This window comes from Papaver somniferum, unplaced genomic scaffold, assembly GCF_003573695.1.
Source record: "Papaver somniferum cultivar HN1 unplaced genomic scaffold, ASM357369v1 unplaced-scaffold_19, whole genome shotgun sequence".
Lineage (NCBI taxonomy): Eukaryota > Viridiplantae > Streptophyta > Magnoliopsida > Ranunculales > Papaveraceae > Papaver > Papaver somniferum.
Window position 1 is genome coordinate 17,203,657 of NW_020628818.1, and position 22,062 is coordinate 17,225,718.

The following is a 22,062-nucleotide window of genomic DNA, read 5'->3' on the forward strand; positions in this document are numbered from 1 at the left end:
GTGGAGATGCATTGATGAATTAAGTTGCACCATTGAGCACTGAATCCCATCTGAGTCATAACTTTGATGCGGAATTCTCAATTAACCCTATCAAAAACTTTGTCCATGTCAATTTCTATACCCATAATACCATTAGCTCTTTTTTCCCTTTTCTGGTGTTCACATGGTTATGACATGATTATTGTTTTATGTAGATTTTTTCCTCTCCAAATTCAACCCCATTTCGTTGCAAGTGGCGCAGCAAATTTTGGCGTGTCAAAGGGGCGTTGAATATATATTCTTATTCAACTGTCCACGGAATTCATCTACCGACCTGTTTAGGAAAAATCAAACAAGGTGCCCCACTCGTTAGGCAACAAATTGTGTCAGACGGGACCAAAACCTCTCTTGTCTTTCTCTCTACCAGTAGTTTACTTTAGTAGCAGTGAGTGAGTTTAAAAAGACTGAAGAACGAAACTGAAAATGAAACAGAAAAAAACATGAAATTAAGAATGAGATACTGCTTGCTGGTAATACTCATAATCAACTACTACAGTTTCTGTATATTTGCAGAACCAGTTTTTCTTCGAGAATACTGTTCAGGAGGTAATTACACTGCTAACAGTACTTACCAGTCTAACCTCAACCTCCTCCTCTCTTCATCACTCACTGTATTCCGAAGCGTAGTCAGTATCGTGAACGAACATCGAAGTGCAAGTTATGGGTTCAAACCTGATACTGCTTACGGGTCTTACCAGTGTAGAAGTGATCTTGAATCAAAAGATTGTGAAGCTTGTTTTGATTCAGTAACTGGAGATATTTTAAATAGCATTAGATGTCCAAATTCTAGACAAGGGATTGTATGGTATGAAGAATGTATTTTAAAGTACTCTAATGAATCGTTTATTCCAACCGTGCAAGAAAAACCAGTGTTTTATATCGTAAACGAAACTAAGGTTGCTAGTAATCAAGATGAGTTTAATAAGACCTTAGCTGGGTTGATGGATGGGCTAGTCAGAGAAAGTACTGCTTCTGAAGATAGTCACCAGTTTGCTACTGGAGAAGCAAATTTAACAGTATCTAAGAAGATATATGGATTGGTACAATGTACACCAGATATTTTGTCAAGTGATTGCAGGAACTGCCTTAACCGGGTTGTCAGGAATCTATCAGCATGTTGCCTTGGAAAAGTTGGTGCAAGAGTTCTTAATCCAAATTGTAACTTCAGATATGAGCTATATCCTTTCTATGAATCTAAGGTTATGAATGCAACAGCTCCTCAACCGTCCTTGCCTCCTCCAGCAAATGGTAAGTTGTACATTTACGTTCATGATCTTTCCGAAGTTCAATCTGTAACATAGAGCAAATACAAGTTTTTGGGATCTGAAATCAATAATTGATCTAGTTGTTGTGAATATCCATTCCAATGTATGTTATATATGTTTCTTGCAGCAAAGAGAAAGAACTCTTCTGCCAAATTTGCTATTATTATGGCCGTTCTTTCGGTTATTGCAGTACTCTGCATAATTGCAATTTGGTGCTTATGCTCACGAAAAGCATCAAGGAAAACAAAGAAATTTGATAGTGAGTACCTACAAGGATTGAATTAACATGTTCTGAAAGAGTTATTGTTTTAGTCATTAAGATTCTCACTTCTTGTTGTGTTGCTGAAGAAATTTATGAGATTCAGAGTGCTGAATCTGTCCAGTTCAACTTCGATACAATAAAAGCTGCCACTGACAATTTCTCTACTGCTAACATACTCGGGGAAGGTGGTTTCGGTCCCGTATACAAGGTATTACAAACATTTTTATATTGTTGAAGCTGTAATTACACTAGAACTTTTCAATGTTAATGTTCTAAATTGTCAACTCTTCATTCTGCCTGTTTCAATGTTTTTTTCCCAATCAGGGTACACTTTCTGATGCCCAAGAGATAGCTGTGAAGAGGCTCTCTAAAAATTCAGGTCAAGGCGAAGTAGAATTTAAGAACGAGGTTGTTTTACTTGTAAAACTGCAGCACAGAAACCTTGTGAAGCTTCTCGGTTTCTGCCTGGATGGACAAGAAAGACTACTTGTTTACAATTTCATGCCGAATTCAAGCCTGGATAGATTGATATTCGGTTTGCACCATATGCCCTGACTGTTTCTTTCTATTTTGGTTCCTATGGTTTCTTTCATTGTATGTAAATAGTGACTTACTTCATCATTTGCTCGAATGAATGTGTAGGCCCGGTTCCACGCACACATTTGGATTGGAAAAAACGCTATAAGATTATAGGAGGGATAGGAAGAGGGCTTCTTTACCTGCACGAGGATTCCCGACTTAAGATTATTCATCGTGATCTCAAGGCCAGCAATGTATTATTAGATGCAGACATGAACCCCAAGATTGCTGATTTTGGCATGGCTAGACTTTTCAAGGTGGATCAAACTCAAGCCAGTACAAATAGAATTGTTGGAACATAGTAAGTATTCATATTAAGCACAACATTGATATTCTACTTTCGTTAGTCAAGGCAATTGTTGAACAATTTTACCTGCAGTGGATACATGGCTCCAGAGTATGCAATGCATGGAAAATTCTCTGACAAAACAGATGTCTTCAGTTTCGGTGTCTTAGTTCTGGAGATTATTATCGGAAAAAAGATCAACGATCCAGAAATCTCTGGAGACCTTCTCAGCTATGTGAGTTGTATCTCTTTTTCTTCTGTAAACCCTTAAGTTGGACATTAACTCAGGGCTAGCTTGGAGCATAAGAACTTGATGACAAATTGTTGCAGGCATGGAGACACTGGAACAACGGGACAGCATTAGAAATGTTAAGTTCGAATTTGAAAGACAATCATTCTGAAAGTGAAGTAATGAGATGCATCCACATTGGATTATTATGTGTTCAAGAAAATGCAGCTGACAGACCCACTATGGCGAAAATCGTTCTAATGCTTAACTACTCTACTAATCTACCAGTACCATCAGTGCCTGCTCTTTTTTCTCATAGTTTCAAGAATCATGATCTTACTTGGGGAGCGAATACAGACCCATCAAGTGTTAATGAAGCTTCAATTACTGAATTATTCCCTCGATGATCAAATCAAAGTTTCTGTATACTCCACTATGATCTTCACTGAGTGTACTTTAACACTTGTTTGGGTGCTTAAATAAAATTTGGGTGCTTAAATAAATTTATCTTGTGGTATTTGTTCAGTTCTCTCACTGCTCATTCCATTTCTATCCCTGTTGTTAATGGCAAACACAATCATCCCTGGATTCAATCATATTCTCAAACGAATTCCCATCTTTTCTTCTTATTCTTCACTGATTAGATGTCCGTCTCCTTTTCCTCCTCTTACTTCCACACCAATTAAGACTTCCTCCTCTCGTTTCACACTTCTTTCAGCTTCCATGAGCAGTGACAGTAACCCCACAAATGGTGAATCTCCAGTCAATCCACCACCAATCTCTACCAAAACTGTAAGATCCTTACCCTTTCTCCCTCCCTCTATCTCTCTGTGTTTCATATCATTTTGGGATTTAATTTGATTATTTTTTTGTACTTTTTTGATGGGTATTTTCAGGTTAGGGTTGTGGTGAAAGGAAGAGTACAAGGAGTATTTTATAGGAACTGGACAATTGAGAATGCTAATGAATTAGGCCTGAAAGGTTGGGTACGCAACAGAAGAGATGGCTCAGTTGAAGCACTTTTCTCTGGTGATCCTGATTCAGTCAGTAACATGGAAGAAAGATGCAGGCGTGGTCCAAGAGATGCTCTTGTTACTTCACTGCAAGTTTTTCCTTCTGCTGATGAGCCTGGAGATGCTTTTGTACGCTACCCAACTCTTTAATGTAGAAAAGATGCCACTTGCGAGCTTGTAGTGGTGTGCACCACTTGTGAACTTGCAGTGGCGTGCACCAAAAAGGGCAGGCCATGCTCTACGCATTTGCTTGTAATCGTGTGAATGAAGAATGGTTGTTTAATGAACTTAAGTTGCTTTTAATTGATATTGCTAGCAAACAACTCTCTAATGCATGACATGGCCATTGCATTACTTCTTAATTCTTGCATCCAACAAGGAAATGTTGCAGAAAATTGATGTGTACAGTTCCATGATTACATAATCTAGTCGAACAAAAATACAAACTCGAGAAAGAAAGAACAAAATAAGTGGAAGAAATAAAACATAGATGACACTGAACAAACATGGACAATACAAAGCTAATCACACTTTCGGCTTACTGACAGATACTTTAGATGGCTTGTGGATGAGTTGCAGCCTACATTGAGAGCTAGTTTTCCTTCGCTGTTTTGTCATCATTCCACTCACGAATGCAGCTTTCTTCATTCAATACCCATTGCAGCAAATACCAATTCTCAACTTTTATACAACAACAACACCTTGACTACATACATTTACCCAAAAAATTACCTATCATATATTGTGGCCATGACAATCACAGAACAGAGATGACTCTCCTGTTTCATGAGGTCATGTGACTTCATGGGCTATCTTCGGCGTCAGGTTCAGCTTTCCGTTGCATGAGTTCAAGAAGATTACCCGCTTTTCTTTTGGCTCTATCTGTACCATTCTCTGACAACTCTTTTAATGCCTCCTCTGCTCCAAGATCCTTCAAAGTTTTTAGACGTTGCACGTCACCAGTACAGAGTGACCACAACACAGCTGCGGCGTTCTCACGGTTTCTTGGTGATCCAGTCCTCATTACATCGATTAAAGCAGGGATTGGTTCAGCTAGACCTATTGCAGTTTTCCCCTCATGGTGGCTTGCAAGGATTGCCATTATAGCAAGTGCTTCATCCACCATCCCACCACCAGCATCCTTAAGCAGCCTCATCAAAGGCACCACAATTCCAGCTCTAACAGCCCTCACCTTGTTTCCCTGATAGATTGAAAGGTTAAATATTGCAGTTGCAGCATCTTTTTTCCCTCGAGGGCTTCCCTGGCACAGCAAGTCAATAAGAGCTGGGATGGCTCCTGCTGCGCCTATTGCCACCTTGTATTCATCTACAACAGATAAACTGAAAAGAGTTGCTGCTGCATTCTCTCTTGCTTCCATGCTGCCGGATTTTAGCACTTCAACTATATCAGGTATTGCCCCAGCATTGACTATATTACCCTTGTTAGTCTCATTTATTGAAAGATTGAGGAGTGCCGTAACTGCGTGTTCTTGAGTCCTATTATCAGGGGATGATAGTAGCTCTACAAGCAAGGGAATAACTCCTGCATCCGCAATGCAAACTCTGTTATCAGCATTCCTTTTTGCTAACAACCGGAACTCACCTGCAGCTGCTCTTTGTTCTTCTGGGTTACCATGTGACAGTTTCTGTAACAAGGCTTCTATACCAGCTCGATCACGATCTGGAACAGAATTGATTGAGTTTTTGTTTTTACAGCTCCCTTGATTCTTTGGCAGTTCAATCCCGTTGCTCTCACACCACTGAGCTATCAGACTCTTCAATACATAGTTTGGTGTGAGGGCTGTGTGTGACAAGGTCTGCTGAGTTTTGGGACAAGTCTTGTGCCCAGCATCTAGCCATTTTTGGATGCATGTACGCTCATAAGTCTGCAAATGAAAGTTCAAATCATTAGAGAATGAGAAACCAGACCATAACTAAACCAACAGTTTTCAAGGCAGACGGAGATCAAGACCTGTCCAGTAGAGACAATGACTGGATCCTTCATCAATTCGAGTGATATAGGGCACCGAAAATCATCAGGGATGACCGGGGATCTGCTTCTCATAAAGACCTTCTCATTTTCGGAAGTTTCTGCTCCTGTGTTTTCAGCGAGTACAGAGTCTTTAAGCTTTTTAAGCAGTACAGACATCTCTTCGAGCCAATCTCCTGGATCTCCACCGCTGGAGATAACCATTTCATGCAAAGCAAGAGATTCTTTCTTTAGATCATTTATAGTCTTAAGTTGCAGTTTTTCTGAAAGCCTTTTTAGGATCGCAGGGTCGGGATCTTTTTCATTTTGGGCCGAGTACAAATCCATGTATAGTTGTACATCCGGTGAGTCCGATCTTTCTTTTGCCCTCCTGAACTGAGCATGCACTAGCTCAATCTGGAAAGTGCAAAACAAACATAGACAGTATCTTAATAATTTCCTTAAACCATAATGCATACTGCTCATCTAATTAACTGAAAATTGTTGAACTGAATGTAGATAGAACAGCAAAGCTATTCTGAAGTTTTTCATGGATCATCAACAACAAAGTCGGACCAATAAATAGATTATTTTTCTATTTAGAAATTCTACATTGTTATGTATATACCTGCTCGTGAACTTCTTCCGAAATATTGAGCTTATCATATGAAATCTCACCCAATGCTTGCTCAATTTGCTCTGTCACATCGTGGAAATGCTTCACAATATTGTCTTTTTGTAAGGCCTGCACCATAGGAAAGCTTACTTAAAGACCCAAAATATCTTGTTTACAGCTCCCTGAAACTACCTGAGTTTTGACCAGTATTACACATACACCTAATAATAGAAAAAAAGTTGAAACTGACCGGTCGTTTTAATAGAAAATGAACCTAACTGAATCATCATAACATCTGCACAAGATCACAATCCCACAAGTAGTAAACATCATCTCATAATGTTTTGGATAATGCTGGAAAACTGTCAGTTCTACTCCATATCTAAAGCTTTTGTCGGGACTTTTTCCAAACCCGATTCCAGCTTCAGATCAGTTCAGCAAGAGAATGTAAAGGGCAATTACTAGCATACGACAAATACGAGCCATGAATATGGCGGATACTAGAAGGTTTCTAATCATAAATTAGAGCTAATTTCAAATTAAATCACCAAGACATGCACCTAACAAGCATCTGAATTCAGTTTGGACTTCCACCTAACTGATGCAAGCTGTACTCAATTGTAGCCTCAATCAATTCAAACACAACAGTAGTATATTACGATTACAGACGCCTCTATAGTAGAATGATAAAGTCACTGCGCATCGCAACCCGGGCGCAAAACTGGTAAGCTCCTGCTGACAGATCAAAAAAAAGAGTAGTATACTACAATTTGCTATATATGGGGTGTGAAAGATTAACTAACTTATAATAGTAATTCTGGATCAAAAAAAATGTAGTATTGTTAACCCTTCTTAGCCTATATCCCAATTAATCTAAATTAACTTATAATAGTAATTCTGTTTCAATCAAGTTCTTTAAATACAAAAAAAATGGAATTTTCCATTTTTCCACATAAAAATTAGATCAAGATTTCTGCACTAAAAACTCTGCAACAAAATCTAATAAAAACCCCGAACTTGAAATTAAAGATTACCTGAAAAAGCTTACTTCCTTCATTAACAGATCTAAGTAGATTTTTAGCTGCTTCAAGACCAACTTTCAAACAACCCAAACCTCTAATTTCATCTTCATCAATAAGTACTTCACTATCTTTTAATTCTTCAAACAGAGGACTTAACAATTTAACTCTTCTTAATAAATTACTATACAATTTCTTTGATGTATTTTTACATTCAGGAAACACTGATATTTCTCTTACAATTTCAAATAATTCATTTACTACTAGTTCTCTCTCTGAATCCTCCATTAAAGCTCAAAAAAATAAATTTTGAAACTATTTCAGAAATGGGTTTTTTTTTCTGAGCTGATTAATAAAGTAAGATTCCTGGAGTTTGATTTACAGAAGACAAAATTCTCTACAAGATGTGAAATTTAATAATTCGCCATTGAAGAAATAATAAAATAAAAAGAATAAAGAAATTGAAATTATTGATTGCACAAAAAAGTCTGCTTGAAACGATTATAGAGAATAGTAGTGAGAAAAAGGAGACGAAAGTCAAATCTATAATATTGACGAAGTTTGACTAATTTTTCACCGTATTGCCCTTGAATGATTTTTGAAATTGTGAACACCCATGAGGGTGTTTGGTTAATTATATAAGTTCCTTGACTGGAAACTGGAAAGTTCTTTTTCTGAGGTCCCACTGGTTGTAGTGTTTTGCGGGGATGGTGGACATGGCGGGTTTGGTCAACTAACGTGTAGGAAGATTTTTTTGGTTATCCTTTGCCGGCACCTACACGGTATTCTATTTAAGTTTGATCTTTTTGTTCAATTAGTCCAACATGGAGTGGAAACTACATCAATCCCAAATTACTGACTTCAAATATGAGAGTAATTTTTTTTCGTTTCCGATCGATTATTGTATTTTATGACTTTAAGTGTGAGTGTCGATCTTCCCATTTCTGATTGATTACTGTTCTTAATCAATTAGAACGAATGTGATTGTGTGGGTGCACTGTGTTATGAACTTAAGGAACATCGTAGTAAGAGCAAGTCTAATCGAGGAACATAAAGCTAAGAAAAAAACACAAAGAGGCGTGGAAGATTAAGAGAGTGTTGATATCAGAACGGAAAATGCTTTTACTTCACGAAGGTTGACCTTTTTGGTCTTAAAAATCATTTTACTACTGTATTACCAAACTAATTTCTAGAATTTTTATTTTATTTGTATAAATCAAAAAATAACTTTTTAACCTGTATTCAAACAAGTTACGAGCCAAATGGTTTCAAACAGGCTTTCAAGTTATCTTTGTGGGAAAAAGTTTGGAACCCATCTTACATGGTCATTTCTCTTCATGCTAAAAAAAAAAAAAAGAACTACTAAAAACCGACTTTAAAAAAGGAACTTAAGCTTATTTGCGCCCAACATTTAGTAACTTGGCGCTTTGGAACCCTCCACTGTTAAATTTGTTGGCCTGTGATTTGTTCCAGGTGATGAGGTAATAAACAACTTGGAAAAATGTAAGATCTCCGCCATGATTTTCCAACAAAACATGCATGATCCGTTCAGCAAGTAAAATTGCTTCACAGTCCATCTAAAGGAATTTTCCTTGCTCAAAGTTTGTTCAAAGAAGGAAAGAAAGAATATTGTGCTTTTTAATCTTTCAGCAATGATCTATGGTAATCGAGTATGAATCCAACCACCCAAGTTTTGCATGATTTATAAAAAGGATACTAGTCCTATTAGGGTTGATACCATTTCATCGATCCAATGGTCAGGATCGCTTAATATTTTTTTTCTTATATGAAATGGTATCAGTCCCTAGTAGGACTGGTGTACCCCTTTATAAATCCTGAAGTTTTGTTCCCAAAATAATTGTCTTTGTGAGATTAGATCACCGCTATGATTATCAAGACTCTATGCAGCTGGTTTATTTATGGAAGCAATTTTAACTTCTGGAATTGACTTCTACTTCTGTTATCCAAACACCCTAATATAAACTGTAATACTTTCAAGTGTAACATTCACAAATCTTTGGACGCTTGCATCCCCTGTTACCCCACGATGTTACTTACTATTAGGTTAACGAAAGCAACAGTTCATGGGTATATTAATTAAATACCCTTAGTTTGGAACCCTTCAAAAATATCCCTATCACATTATAAATATACCCCTCCTCTTATATATAAAGCTTATCCTCTTAAAAATAAACTATTTTAGTAATCTATTACACGTAATTTTTTTTTTCTTCAAAAAACAATAATTTTCTTTCTCAATCACTCTACCACCGACGGCAATTTACCAACACCATCACTCCACAACCATCACCACCACCACCACCACCATTTCACAACCATCACCAACATTCCACCATCACAACTCCACCGCAACTCATCGTCACCACCGCCACCGCAACTGCGACCACCATCTCCTCCAAATCCACCACCGTTGTCGCCAAGTTGATAACAAAATTGAAAATTTGGAAATAAGTTAGGTCCAGATTTTCATACCAACAACCGAAGATGATCCATATTTTCGTATCAACAACCGAAGTTGACACCAAATTTTGGTGTCAACAACCGAGGTTGATATCATATCTGGTGTCAACAACCCAAGTTTTTACAAAAATTGAAAACTCGGAAATTAGTTAGGTCAAGATTACGTGTCAACAACCCAAGTTGACACCAAAATCTGGTATTAACAATAAACGTTGATCCCAAATCTGGTGGCACCACCACCTCCATCGCCGGCATCACCACCACCACTTCCAGCATGTGAGATAATAAGTGAAATAGTTTTCATCTAAATTTTTATTAATATTGAAAAATTCAAAATTAAATGGATTACATTTTAGAAGATGAGAGATATAATTATGGATGGATAAGAGTATTTGTAAAATCCATGAAAAGGAGGGGTATTTATACAATTTCCTTCATGACATATGATGATTCCGTCCTTTCTGACTATATACTGCATGGATTTTCGAAGTCGTATGCATGATGTCTATAAAGTCTGGCAGTCTGCCATTACTTCTCCCCTTTCATTAGTCATTATACCCGGAGGGCATGAATCATGCGTCTTTCTTTACTTACTGACCGCTGAAATGATTAAGGACAGGAGCGTGGGCAGGGCACCTCTAGTGGTGCAAGTGTGTTTTTTTTTCTATTTTAATTAGGAAGAGCACCCTGCCGAATTCTTACGAGGGACATTTGCCCCGATTACACGTTATCTATTTTTGCTGGAAAAATGTTAATGCAAATTCACGTAATCGTCTGTAAACACGAACTATCACAAACAGTGTTTTACCAGGCCAAGAGACAAATGCCACCAGAAAATCGTATCATTGTCATTGTCGTCACCATAAACTTATCTTCTTCTTTTATTTTGTTTCTGTCACCAGCAACGCACATGCTAACGACATTATGAGATTTAGTCTATATGCAGTTGTCTCATTCGCCAAAGATGGCCCAAGCGGTTGGGCTGGTGACATGAGATGCTTTGGGCTATGTAAAGTCTAACCTCCAAATGAAAGGTATTATAGCCCTAATATACCTTGCATTTTTAGGGGAGACGCTATGCGAATCCGCGATAAAAAAAAACGGAGTTGACTCAGTCACCATTTTCATCACCTTTCCTTAAATTTTCTTCTTCTGCTATTGTTCCTTTTCAGTTTATCAACCCCTGTTTTCTCTTAATTAATTATCCCCTATCTTTTACTTTTATTTAATTTCTGAGTTTCAGTTGTTTGGATTTTCAATTTTTCCATTCTCTTTCTTTAACCTAGTTTTCAATTTCTTCCTATGCAATCCCTCCTGGGGTTTGGGTTTTTTCGTTTTCTTTTGCTCTATAGCCTTTGCACTGATTTTTCTAATCAGTTGTCTTTCTCTTAGCCTATTACTTTGTTTTTTCAGATTCATTATGAATAAAATTATCATTATACTCATTATCAGTTGTTTATTATTCTCTCTGATTTTCAGGAAAGATTGGTAGGAGATGATGCTCGGTTGAGGCTGTTGGAGCTGTAACAATAAAACTCAAGAAAAATGTTAAATATAAATTTCTGGAAAGCTTAAACACACTCAAAGATAACAAACAGAGGACAGAGTCACGTGTTCAACACGATGTCCTTAACACGATAGTTGACCGGTATGCCTCAAGAATGAGTGATGCCTATACCCTGTAATCAAGTCGCATCCAGGATAAAACTGCCCGTTGCAAGCACTGTTAGCACTACAGTACTTGCCCACTCTTACGAACCCAACAACAATTGCACAGAATGGAATGAAAGACCACGCAGAGGGAAAAAGACGAAAAGAAGAGGATAGTAGCTCTTCTGGACACAAATTGGAATGAAGGACTCGAGGGGTTTTTACAGCTGAAAAGAGAGAGGTGTAATTAGAGCGCGTTAATGAGAGAATCAGTCAGAATTAAATAAAATTAATTTCGAATTAATTAAGAATTTTTCCAAACGGTATTAAAACGTTCATGCACATTAAGAAAAAATTCTCTCCTGGTCAGACGCCCCCCACAATTAAGAGAAAATGTATTTTGGTTGACCCACATCCACACCCACACCCGAGCCCGGCCCACCCGCCAGGACGGACGGCGGCGTGCGTGCTTCGGTGCGAAGCACCGCGCGTGTGTGAAATGTGTGGTTGCACCAACTATCCCATTGCCTAAGTCCTCTCCCTCACACAAAAGTGTGTATGACCCAAGGGCCACTCTAAGATCAAAAAATTCAATAAATATGGAGATGTATCATCTTTAGTTTCTCCTATGTGGGACTAAAGGTTCATTCAGAAATAATGAAAATGAGTTAGTGTCCTTAGTGACCAATAGGTCCTAAGTTCCAATCTCACAAGACCAAAAACCAAACATATGTATAAACTCATTTTCTCTAACAATCCCCCACATGAATGAAATACTGATACAAAAATCAGAAAACGGAAAGCGAGAAATACCACTATAGGAAAGAGGTGTCCATGAGGTCTTGAACCTTTGCTTAATGAGAAATTGTCGGAACTACTTGATGGACAGTGAACGTGATGTCTTGAACTGCCATCGTTTAGTGTAATCCGCGATAATAACCACGCGTGATATCTCTCTAGGTGATGTCAAGTTCGTGACGTTGTGTCCTTTTTGGCCCTGGACAAATCCCGTTTCTCAGAATGCTCTAGAGAATCATCTCTATTCTCATAGGAAGCGACCCATTTCCACATTCAGATAGGTGAGTTCCATCAAGAGTGTTTACTGCCACACCCCACTTCAATCTTATCTTGAAACTATATAACTCATTAAGACTTAGTTAAAATTCATCCTTCACATGCAGTCACACTATCACATCTACACCATAGGGAAGGGGCAGGGAATGAAATTCTCTGATAGTGTTTACCTTTACCCGCCACAAATTAGTTGTCTCATTCAAAACCTTGATCTTGGGATCTCCAGTCAGCAAGGTTGAGTATCCTTCATGGCAAGTCTATTTAATGAGCCTAATCCACATCCCCCTTGATGCATTACTAACTATCTCTTTGGACAAACCTTTCGTCAAAGGGTCCGCGATATTCTCCTTGGATCTTAACCATTCAATGGAAATAATATCTGTTGAGAGTAGTTCTTTCAGGGTATCGTGTCTTCTACGAATATGTATAGACTTCCCATTATATTAGTTGTTCTTAGATTTATCTATGGCAGCTAGATTATCACAATGTATAGATATAGCTGGCACAGGCCTATGCCAGAGAGGAATGTCTTCTAAAAAGCATCTTAGCTAAGCAGCTTCCTCTCCTGCTTTATCTAACGCAATAAACTCGGATTCCATAGTGGATCGAGCTATGCAGGTCTGTTTGGAAATCTTCCAAGAAACAGACCCACCTGCCAGAGTGAAAATATAACCACTCGTAGACTTAGACTCCTCTGAGCCCGATATCCAGTTTGCATCACAAAATCCCTCAAGGATGGCAGGATACCCTTCATAGTTTAAACAAAAGGTCAAAGTGTATTTGAAATACCTCAACACTCTAAAAATTGCATCCCAGTGTTCCTGCCCTGGATTACAAGTATACCTACTTGACCTACTCACAACATAAGCAATATCTGGCCTAGTACAGTTCATCAAATACATCAGACTTCCTATAACTCGTGAGTATTCAAGTTGTGACACTCCATTACCCTTATTCTTTTTGAGTCTACAACAAGGATCATACGGATTATAAGCAGGTTTACAATCAAATGATTGAATTTTCTAAGCACATATTCAACATAATGAGTTTGACTAAGACTATAACCGTTAGAATTTCTTCTAATTTTCATCCCTAAGATTACATCTGCGGGGCCTAAGTCTTTAATGTCAAATTTCTCATTTAGCATGCTCTTAGTGGAATTAATTACATCCATGTTTGTTCCAAGTATAAGCATATCATCAACATACAAGCATACAATCACACAGGTGTCATTCACAAGTTTAGTGTAGAAACACTTGTCAGATTCATTTATTTTAAAACCACTAGAAAACATTACATTGTCAAATTTTTCCTGCCATTGTTTAGGTGCTTGTTTCAATCCATACAAAGATTTTTTCAGTTTACAAACTTTGTTTTCACAACCTTTCACTACAAAGCCCTCAGGTTGTTCTATGTAAATCTCTTCATCTAATTCACCATTTAGAAAAGCTGTCTTTACATCCATTTGATGTATCTCTAGGTTATGAACCGCAACTATAGCAATTAACATCCTAATGGAAGTAATTCTCGTAACGGTTGAGTAAGTATCAAAGAAATATACACCTTCCTGTTGTTTATATCCTTTAGCTACTAACCTAGCCTTGTATTTTTGAACAGTTCCATCTATGTTACGTTTCCTCCTGAAGATCCATTTACATCCTATGTCCTTACATCCTGGAGGTAAATCTACTATCTCCCACATATCATTCACTTTAATGGATCCTATTTCACTAATACTGGACTCTTTCCACCATGGAGCTTCAAGAGAAGTCATAGCTTTTCTATAAGTCCGAGGATCAGACTCTGCTAGTATTACGAAGTCATATCCAAAGGAGGTTTTGGTTCTAGCCCTTTTACTTCTCCCAGGATCAATTTCTACTTCGTCTTCCTCTAAAGGTAAAGTCTGACTGGTTGAAGGGACATCTAGGGGATCAACATTTTTCTTACGAGAGTCAGTTTTCAAAGGAAAAACATTTTCAAAAAACACAGCACCCCTAGACTCCATAATAGTATTCACACCAATTTCAGAAATTTCAGAACTCACAACCATAAAGCTATATACAGGAGTATGCTCAGGATATCCTATGAAGACACAGTCAACAGTTTTGGGTCCTATCTTGGTTGCTTTAGGTTTAGGGATCTGAACCTTAGCCAAACACCCCCATACTTTGAAGTAAGCAAAAGAAGGTTGTCTATCTTTCCACAATTCATATGGAGTTTTATCTGATCCTTTAAAGGGTACTCTATTCAGGATATAGCAGGCTGAGAGGACAGCTTCCCCCCACAAGTTCGAAGGTAATCCTTAACTAATTAACATGGCATTCATCATCTCCTTAAGGGTACGGTTCTTATGTTCGGCTACACCATTAGACTGAGGTGAATAAGGAGGGGTAACTTCGTGTATTATGCCATGTTCTACACAGAAATCTCCTATAGGAATTTTGTACTCACCACCACGGTCATACCTAATGGTTTTAACGGTGGTATTCAATTGGTTTTCAACTTCTAGTTTATACAACTTAAAGGCTTCTAAGGCATCATCCTTACCTCTAAGCAAATATATATGAAAATACTTAGTACAGTCGTCTATAAAAGTAACAAACCATTTCTTACCACCTCTAGTTTGAACCGATTTCATGTCAACTAGGTCTGAGTGAATTAATTCTAAGGGTTTAGAATTTCTATGAACATTTTTGCTAAAAGGTTTTCTAGCATACTTTGATTCTACGCATATTTCACATTTGTGTTCCTTTTCCAAACTAAATTTGGGTATGCATCCTACATTGGCTAGTTTATGCATTGACTTATAATTAACATGTCCAAGTCTACCATGCCAAACATTCAAAGACTCACAAACATAATCAGAAGAATCATTCTTATCCATAACAATAGAGTTTACATTAAGCTTATACGGACCCTCAATCTTATAACCCTGCCCCACAAAATCCTTACCCTTAGTTACAACACATTTCCCAGATTCTATTACAATTTTAAAACCCTTATCATCTAAAATAGCACAAGAAACAAGATTTTTGCAGATGTCCGGAACATGAAGAACTTCATTCAAAGTGAGAGTCTTGCCAGAAGTGAGCTTGAGCCCAACTTTGCCTTTCCCTACAACCGAAGTTGCAGATGAGTTACCCATATAGAGTTTCTCGCATTCCCCTACCTTATTATAGGAGGTGAACATATCTCTGTTTCCACATACATGTTTGGTAGAACCAAAGTCTACCCACCAGTCTCTCACATTTGTTACCAGATTTACTTCAGACACCGTGCAAGAAAATTCATCTTTGTTGTTATCAACCAAATTAGCATTATTTTTCTTTTTAAGGTCCTTACGGTTTCTATAGTGAAGCGCCATATGGCCAGGATTTCCACAAGCATAGCAATCACTCTTAATTTTATTACTGCTAGATTTAGGTTTCTGAAACATACCTTTCTTTCCTAGAGGTTTCTTGGAGTTATTTCGGTTCTTATCAGCATTGGAACCTTTGTGTTCAGTCACATGAGCTTTGTTAGACATGTCCCTTGTAGAAGATACATTTTTGTCCTTGGAGCACAAAAATTCTTCAACTTGAATCTTCTTACCCAAATCAACCATAGTTAATTCAGCAGTTTCATGTCTCAGTTTCTTCTTGTACTCGGACCAGGAAGTAGGCAATTTCTCGATGACAGTAGACACTTGAAAAGTTTCATCAATCACCATACCTTCCGCAAGAATTTCATTCATAATTTTCTGGAGTTCAAGGAATTGATCAACCACGGAGTTGTCATTCGACATTTTATATTCATAGAGCCTAGCCACCAAGAATTTCTTACTTCCAGCAGTTTCATCTTGGTATTTTGCCTCCAAAGCAGCCCATAAATCAAAAGCAGAAAAGTTCTCCTTAGCATTGTAAAAGTCATACAAAGCATCCTCTAAACAATTCAGAATATGATTTTTAGTCATGTAGTTTTCCCTGTTCCATTCTTCTAGTGCAGACTCACAACCATCATCATTCAGAGACTCATCAAAAAATTTCAGAACATAAGCATCCAGCACATGGTAATTCAGAAAAAATAACATTTTTGACTGCCACCTCTTAAAGTATTTCCCAGAAATTTTTTCAGGCCTTTCAACATCGTTCTTACTCATTGTTACAAAAGAGAAGACTATTGTGTTAAGATTGTTGGATCTGTAATAATAAAACTCAAGAAAAATGTTAAATATAAATTTCTGGAAAGATTAAACACACTCAAAGATAGTAAACAGAGGACAGAGTTACGTGTTCAACACGCTGTCCTTAACACGATAGTTGACCGGTACGCCTCAAGAATGAGTGATGCCTATACCCTATGGTCAAGTCGTATCCAGGATAAAACTTCCCGCTGAAAGCACTGTTAGCACTACAGTACTTGCCCACTCTTACGAACCCAACATCAATTGCACAGAATGAAATGAAAGACCACATAGAGGGATAAAGACGAAAAGAAGAGGATAGTAGCTCTTATGGACACAAATTAGAATGAAGGACTCGAGGAGTTTTTATAGCAGAGAAGAGAGAGGTGTAATTAGAGTGCATTAATGGGAGAATCAATCAGAATTAAATAAAATTAAATTCGAATTAATTCAGAATTTTTCCAAACGGTATTAAAACGTTCATGCACATAAATGAAAATATTCTCGCCATGACGTCCATGCACAGTCGACATAAGGAAAAACGAAAAATAAAATAATGTCTACATTAAGAAAAATTCTCGCTAGGTCAGACGCCCCCCCACAATTAAGAGAAAATTTATTTTCGTTTAAATTCTTTTAGGAAATAATTCAAAAGAAATTTTTCCAAAAAGATAAGTCTTGGTTGACCCATACCCACATCCGAACGCACGGACGGACGGCGGCGTGCGTGCTTCAGTGCGAAGCACCGCGCGTGTGTGAAATGTGTGGTTGCACCAACTATCCCATTTCCTAAGTCCTATCCCTCACACAAAAGTGTGTATGACCCAAGGGCCACTCTAATATCAAAAAATTTAATACTTATGGAGAGGTATCATCTTTAGTTTCCCCTATGTGGGACTAAAAGTTCATTCACAAATAGTGAAAATGAGCTAGTGTCCTTAGTGACCAATAGGTCCTAAGTTCCAATCCCACCAAGACCAAAAACCAAACATATATATAAACTCATTTTCTCTAACAGAGGCCATGTCAGGTGAGTATCTCAGTTGAGAGAGAGAAGGAAAAGCTACAGTGCTACTGGTCAGCTTCTTCCTTAGGCGGTGGAGTTTCCCAAGCACAAGTAATGATAATAATTATTTAATACAAAATTATCTTTGGGAGAAGACAATAATAATCATTACATTGATCTCATTATCTCAAAAAGATATTGTGTATAGAAGAGTAGAAGATTATGACAGGAATTGTTTTCATGTCAGCATCTTTAAAAAATTGCATCTTTGGAAATATCGTTGCTTTGCAACAAATGGCAACAATTTTCAGAAGCACTATTTCACTATTCATATGCAAAAATTCTTCTTTATTTATAGAAGCTATCTTCACTTCAATATTAAGAATTTTAAAGGAAAACAACACAAGCTTTCTTACGACTTCTGCTTTCCTGAAACACAAAATTACTCCTATTACTGGTTTCTTCAACAACAAATAAACATGTCTGATGTTCCCAAAAATAATTACATAGCCCATCTTACTATATTCATAGAGGATCAGGAGAATCCCTTATCCTCCTCTTTCAAATTCTACCTTGAATTTCTTCGTTATGCAACTAGGCAAATACAACATAGAAAATTTCCAAGAGTTGTTGTCAAACTTTTCAAGGAAATAAAAAAAAGAGACGACCCAAGAGGTTTAAGAGTAGGAGAAATGGCTTATGCTTTGAACATGGAGTGGTCTCCAACTGGGAAGATCATTATCAAGAAGACTACTGATCCTAGAGTTTTTATTATAAGATTCTCAAATGCTGGTGATTATACTGCTGCAATTTACTCTATACCAAATAGGGTGCATTGGAATCTACTTACTATGAGGCACTGGGGTGGAGATACAAGACTTGAAGATATTTATTTTAATGCTCAAGACTACTGGATCAGATTTACTCTGCGGGGTGATCTAGTGGAAAAAGGTTTTGTAGCAGAGTTGGTGGTTGAAAAAATTGGTAGAGTTCTAAACCTTAGGAGGCCAAGTAAAGAAGGAGAGTATAAAGCTCATGTTTTAGTTGATATAACTAAAGTGTTAGTTCACCAAGTCAAGATTATTATCATCGAAGGAACTGATAAAGAAACAATTAAGATGAAAATTTTCTTTATGGAGATCCCTCATCGAACCTGCAGAGACTGCTGGCATGTTGATGCTGAACATTCATAGGAGAAATGTAGAGCCAGATATTTGGATTATCAAAACAACTTTCCAAAAATATTCATCTATGAAGAAGGTGAGGGTGAAGATATTCCAGTCATATTTGAAAATAACCCCCAAGAAAATGCTCAAGGTAATGAAAGAGTTAATCTCATCACTGATGTTGCAGCAAGTCTGAGGATTTATGATAGTGAAATAGACAAGGTGGATTATCTCAACATAGGAAGAAAAAGAAGAAGAATGGATATTGAGGAATCAACTGGTGAAAGCAGTGGGGGTGCAGAAAAGATGTGCATGCAGGAAAAAGGCAAAGCTAAAGAAGTTGGTGGTATAGGAGACATAAGCTCATAAATTACTGTTGATGATCTAAACACAACTCTAAAAGGGAAGGTAGTTATTAATTCAGATACATTTAAGAAAGATACAAAAAACAGTTTCAAGGATGACAGGCAAAAGAAAAAAAAATCTGATTGGTTCAGACTTCTAAATAACTACTCTATAATGGGAAGAAGAACTGGTATTGTAATAAACGAAAAGGGAGACAAGAAAGAAGAGGAGTTTAATGCTATTTGGGTGGAAATTGAGTATGTTAAGAGTTTTATTCCAACAACAGTGGCATAGGAAGTTCTACAAGAGGAGGAATGAGAGAATATTCACTTAATGGGTGAAGTCTTTGCCAACATCTTTGATGTCTCTGAAATGAATGGTAAAAGGGATGAGGAGGATGCATGTACTGAGAAAGCACAAGACATTAATTGGGCTATTTTTCTCCCATAAAGTAGAGACCAAGTAGATGATACTGACATGGCCAAGGCTGAACATGGCTCTGAATCTCTTTCCCTAGCTGAAAAATAATGAGGTATTTTTAAAACTTTTTTCTTTAAGGTTTTGCATGATAATATATATCTCTTACATGTTTGGTGCCTACTTCTTTCTTAGCATATTTAATTGGTATTTTTTTAACCCAAAATACTTTGCTTGCTCCCTAAATATTATCAAATTCATGCTTCAAATCGAAATAGGAAAAAACATAGCTTTCAGATATTCCTTTTCTGAAAATACTTTCTATAGACCTATACATATAGATAATCTCATCTTTAAAAATATTAAGGTGATGTCTTATGGTTATGCTTGGATTTCATTTGTTGATAAAATCTCTCTCTTTCTCGACATGGTAGATAGTTTATATGAAAGAGTGCCTTCTTTGCAGCCTAATATGTGTGTTTATTTATATGAAAAATGATGTGTGTTGATTTTTTAGATTGTTTATATTGGGGTTATAAATATTTGATCCTCTTCCTTTGCAACTTATATATTTCACTGTTCCCTCTTCAGTACAACTTATTAGTTAGATATGTCACTGCGGGAGATGATACTAAGGGCTATGAATTTAAAGTCCTTTCCTGGAATCTACAATGAATTAGATCTAAGCTAAAACAGGATCATCTTAATCACCTAAATAAATCTAATAATCTAGATGTTATATTTCAATCTGAAACAAAGGTTGGAATACCTTTAGTTGAACAGATATTAAAAAAAAAATGAAATTAAAAGATTGGTTCATAATGCCATCCATAGGTAGATCAGGAGGGTTTGCTATTTCTTGGAATCATGGGGTTTCTGCTAGGTTAATATCCTTCAAAAATAATGTTTTCCATTTTCAGTTACTTAAGGACAATTTTAGTATGAATATGTCTTTTATCTATGGAGCTTTAGACAGTCATAACAGGAATGAGCAATGAGATTTTTTAAATAGTATATGTGAGATAGATATTCCTTGGGAAATTATAGGAGATATGAACTTCATAATGCACAAAGATGAGAAAGAGGGAGGAAACAATCTTTCTACCAGTAGTTTTGCTTATGCGTTTCATTGTATCCAAACTCTGGGTTTAGTTGATTTAAACTTCACTAGGCTTCCTTTCACTTGGACTAACAGGCGTACAGGGAATCAAAACATTCAAGAAAGAATATATAGAGTTTTCGATAATCATAAATGGCTTGATTTTTTTATAAATTCTAGAAATAATCACCTTACAAGAGTAGCCTCGGATCATGCCCCCATTCTTTTAGAAACAATCCACCAAGATAGAAAATTTCTAGGCCTTACAGGTATATGAGATGCTGGTCTGAACATAAAAGTTATAATGACAGATAAATAATTCCATTAACAAGAGTAAAGGAAGACATAAAAATTTGTTAGGAATGCTTAAGCATGTTGAATATGATCTTAGAATATGGAATAAGAAGGATTTTGGGAATATATTTAGAAATATATCTACAATTCTCACTGCTATGAAGAAGAAAACCGAAAACCTTACTGTTTAGAGACAAAGTGAAAATAGAACAACTTCAGAATGATCTTAGCTCATGGTATGAAATAGAAAAAATATACTGGAGTCAGCATGTTAAAGATAAATGGATCAAGGAAAATGACAACAATACTAGGTTTTTTCATCAAAATGCTTCTAAAAAAAGAGGATTAACAGTATATACACTCTTAGAGAAGTTCCTATAGCAATGAACGAAAATAAAAATTTGTTGAGCCACGTTGATGAACAAACTGCATTCTCCACTATGGGAAACAAAGCAAAATGAACAAATCTGATATTTTAGGGTCCCACTATTGATTTTATTAAAACTAATAAGAGTTGGGTCCCACTAATGATTTTATTTATATAAACTAATAAGAGTTTGGTCCCACAGATTAGTTAACTAATAAAATAAATAATAAAAAATAAACCATAATTTTAATAATAAGGTTTTGGAGAGAGAATATGTGAGGGGCGACATTCCTTCTGACTCCAGCAATATTACCTCCAACTCCAGCGATCTTCCCTCCAACTCCAGCAATCTTCCTTCCAACTCCGCGTCTATGGAACGATCGCCCGACTTTACCACATACACGCGTTGGATGTTCCGACTTAATGTTCAAAGCAACATATTTGATGATTTGAACATCTGTTTTTCATGTTTGTTCATGTTATAGTGGGAGAAAAATGAACAAACTCTGAGTTTGTTCATCCCATAGGAATTGCTCTTAGAGATAATACATGCATATGGATAGAAGGGCAGAGTCAGTTAAGTTCTATGTTAACTAAACATTTTAATAATGTTGGAAAAACAAGTGGGTGGATATTGACCCCATTTTCAAAGAGATTTTAAAACCAGTTATTGAAGAAAATGATAGCGAAAGACTTAGTAAAATCCCAAGAGAAGATGAAATAAA

General features: G+C 36.8%; 2 protein-coding genes across 2 annotated transcripts; one reads left to right on the forward strand and one right to left on the reverse strand.

Moving 5' to 3' along the window:
• Positions 1-427: 427 nt before the first annotated feature.
• Positions 428-3,989, forward strand: LOC113338852 (putative receptor-like protein kinase At4g00960). The gene is made up of 8 exons (XM_026584243.1): positions 428-1,287; positions 1,432-1,563; positions 1,653-1,774; positions 1,891-2,101; positions 2,209-2,446; positions 2,525-2,666; positions 2,762-3,452; positions 3,557-3,989. The coding sequence occupies exons 1-7, from the start codon at positions 480-482 to the stop codon at positions 3,065-3,067; spliced, it is 1,959 nt and encodes a 652-aa protein (XP_026440028.1). The 5' UTR covers positions 428-479; the 3' UTR covers positions 3,068-3,452; positions 3,557-3,989.
• Positions 3,990-4,056: 67 nt separating this feature from the next.
• Positions 4,057-7,846, reverse strand: LOC113338854 (U-box domain-containing protein 14-like). The gene is made up of 4 exons (XM_026584244.1): positions 7,292-7,846; positions 6,270-6,386; positions 5,645-6,058; positions 4,057-5,558 (listed from the first exon to the last, which is right to left on the reverse strand). The coding sequence occupies exons 1-4, from the start codon at positions 7,562-7,564 to the stop codon at positions 4,476-4,478; spliced, it is 1,887 nt and encodes a 628-aa protein (XP_026440029.1). The 5' UTR covers positions 7,565-7,846; the 3' UTR covers positions 4,057-4,475.
• Between the last annotated feature and the right edge of the window lie 14,216 nt (positions 7,847-22,062).

Excerpts from the sequence above, each read along its gene's own strand:
- LOC113338854 (XM_026584244.1), bottom strand. The coding sequence starts at position 7,564 with ATGGAGGATTCAGAGAGAGAACTAGTAGTAAATGAATTATTTGAAATT. Across the intron at positions 6,059-6,269 it reads CGGAAGAAGTTCACGAGCAG|ATTGAGCTAGTGCATGCTCA; the intron begins GTATATACATAA and ends TGCACTTTCCAG. Across the intron at positions 5,559-5,644 it reads TCATTGTCTCTACTGGACAG|ACTTATGAGCGTACATGCAT; the intron begins GTCTTGATCTCC and ends TTTCATTTGCAG.
- LOC113338852 (XM_026584243.1), top strand. The coding sequence starts at position 480 with ATGAAATTAAGAATGAGATACTGCTTGCTGGTAATACTCATAATCAAC. Across the intron at positions 2,102-2,208 it reads CCTGGATAGATTGATATTCG|GCCCGGTTCCACGCACACAT; the intron begins GTTTGCACCATA and ends ATGAATGTGTAG. Across the intron at positions 2,667-2,761 it reads CTGGAGACCTTCTCAGCTAT|GCATGGAGACACTGGAACAA; the intron begins GTGAGTTGTATC and ends AAATTGTTGCAG.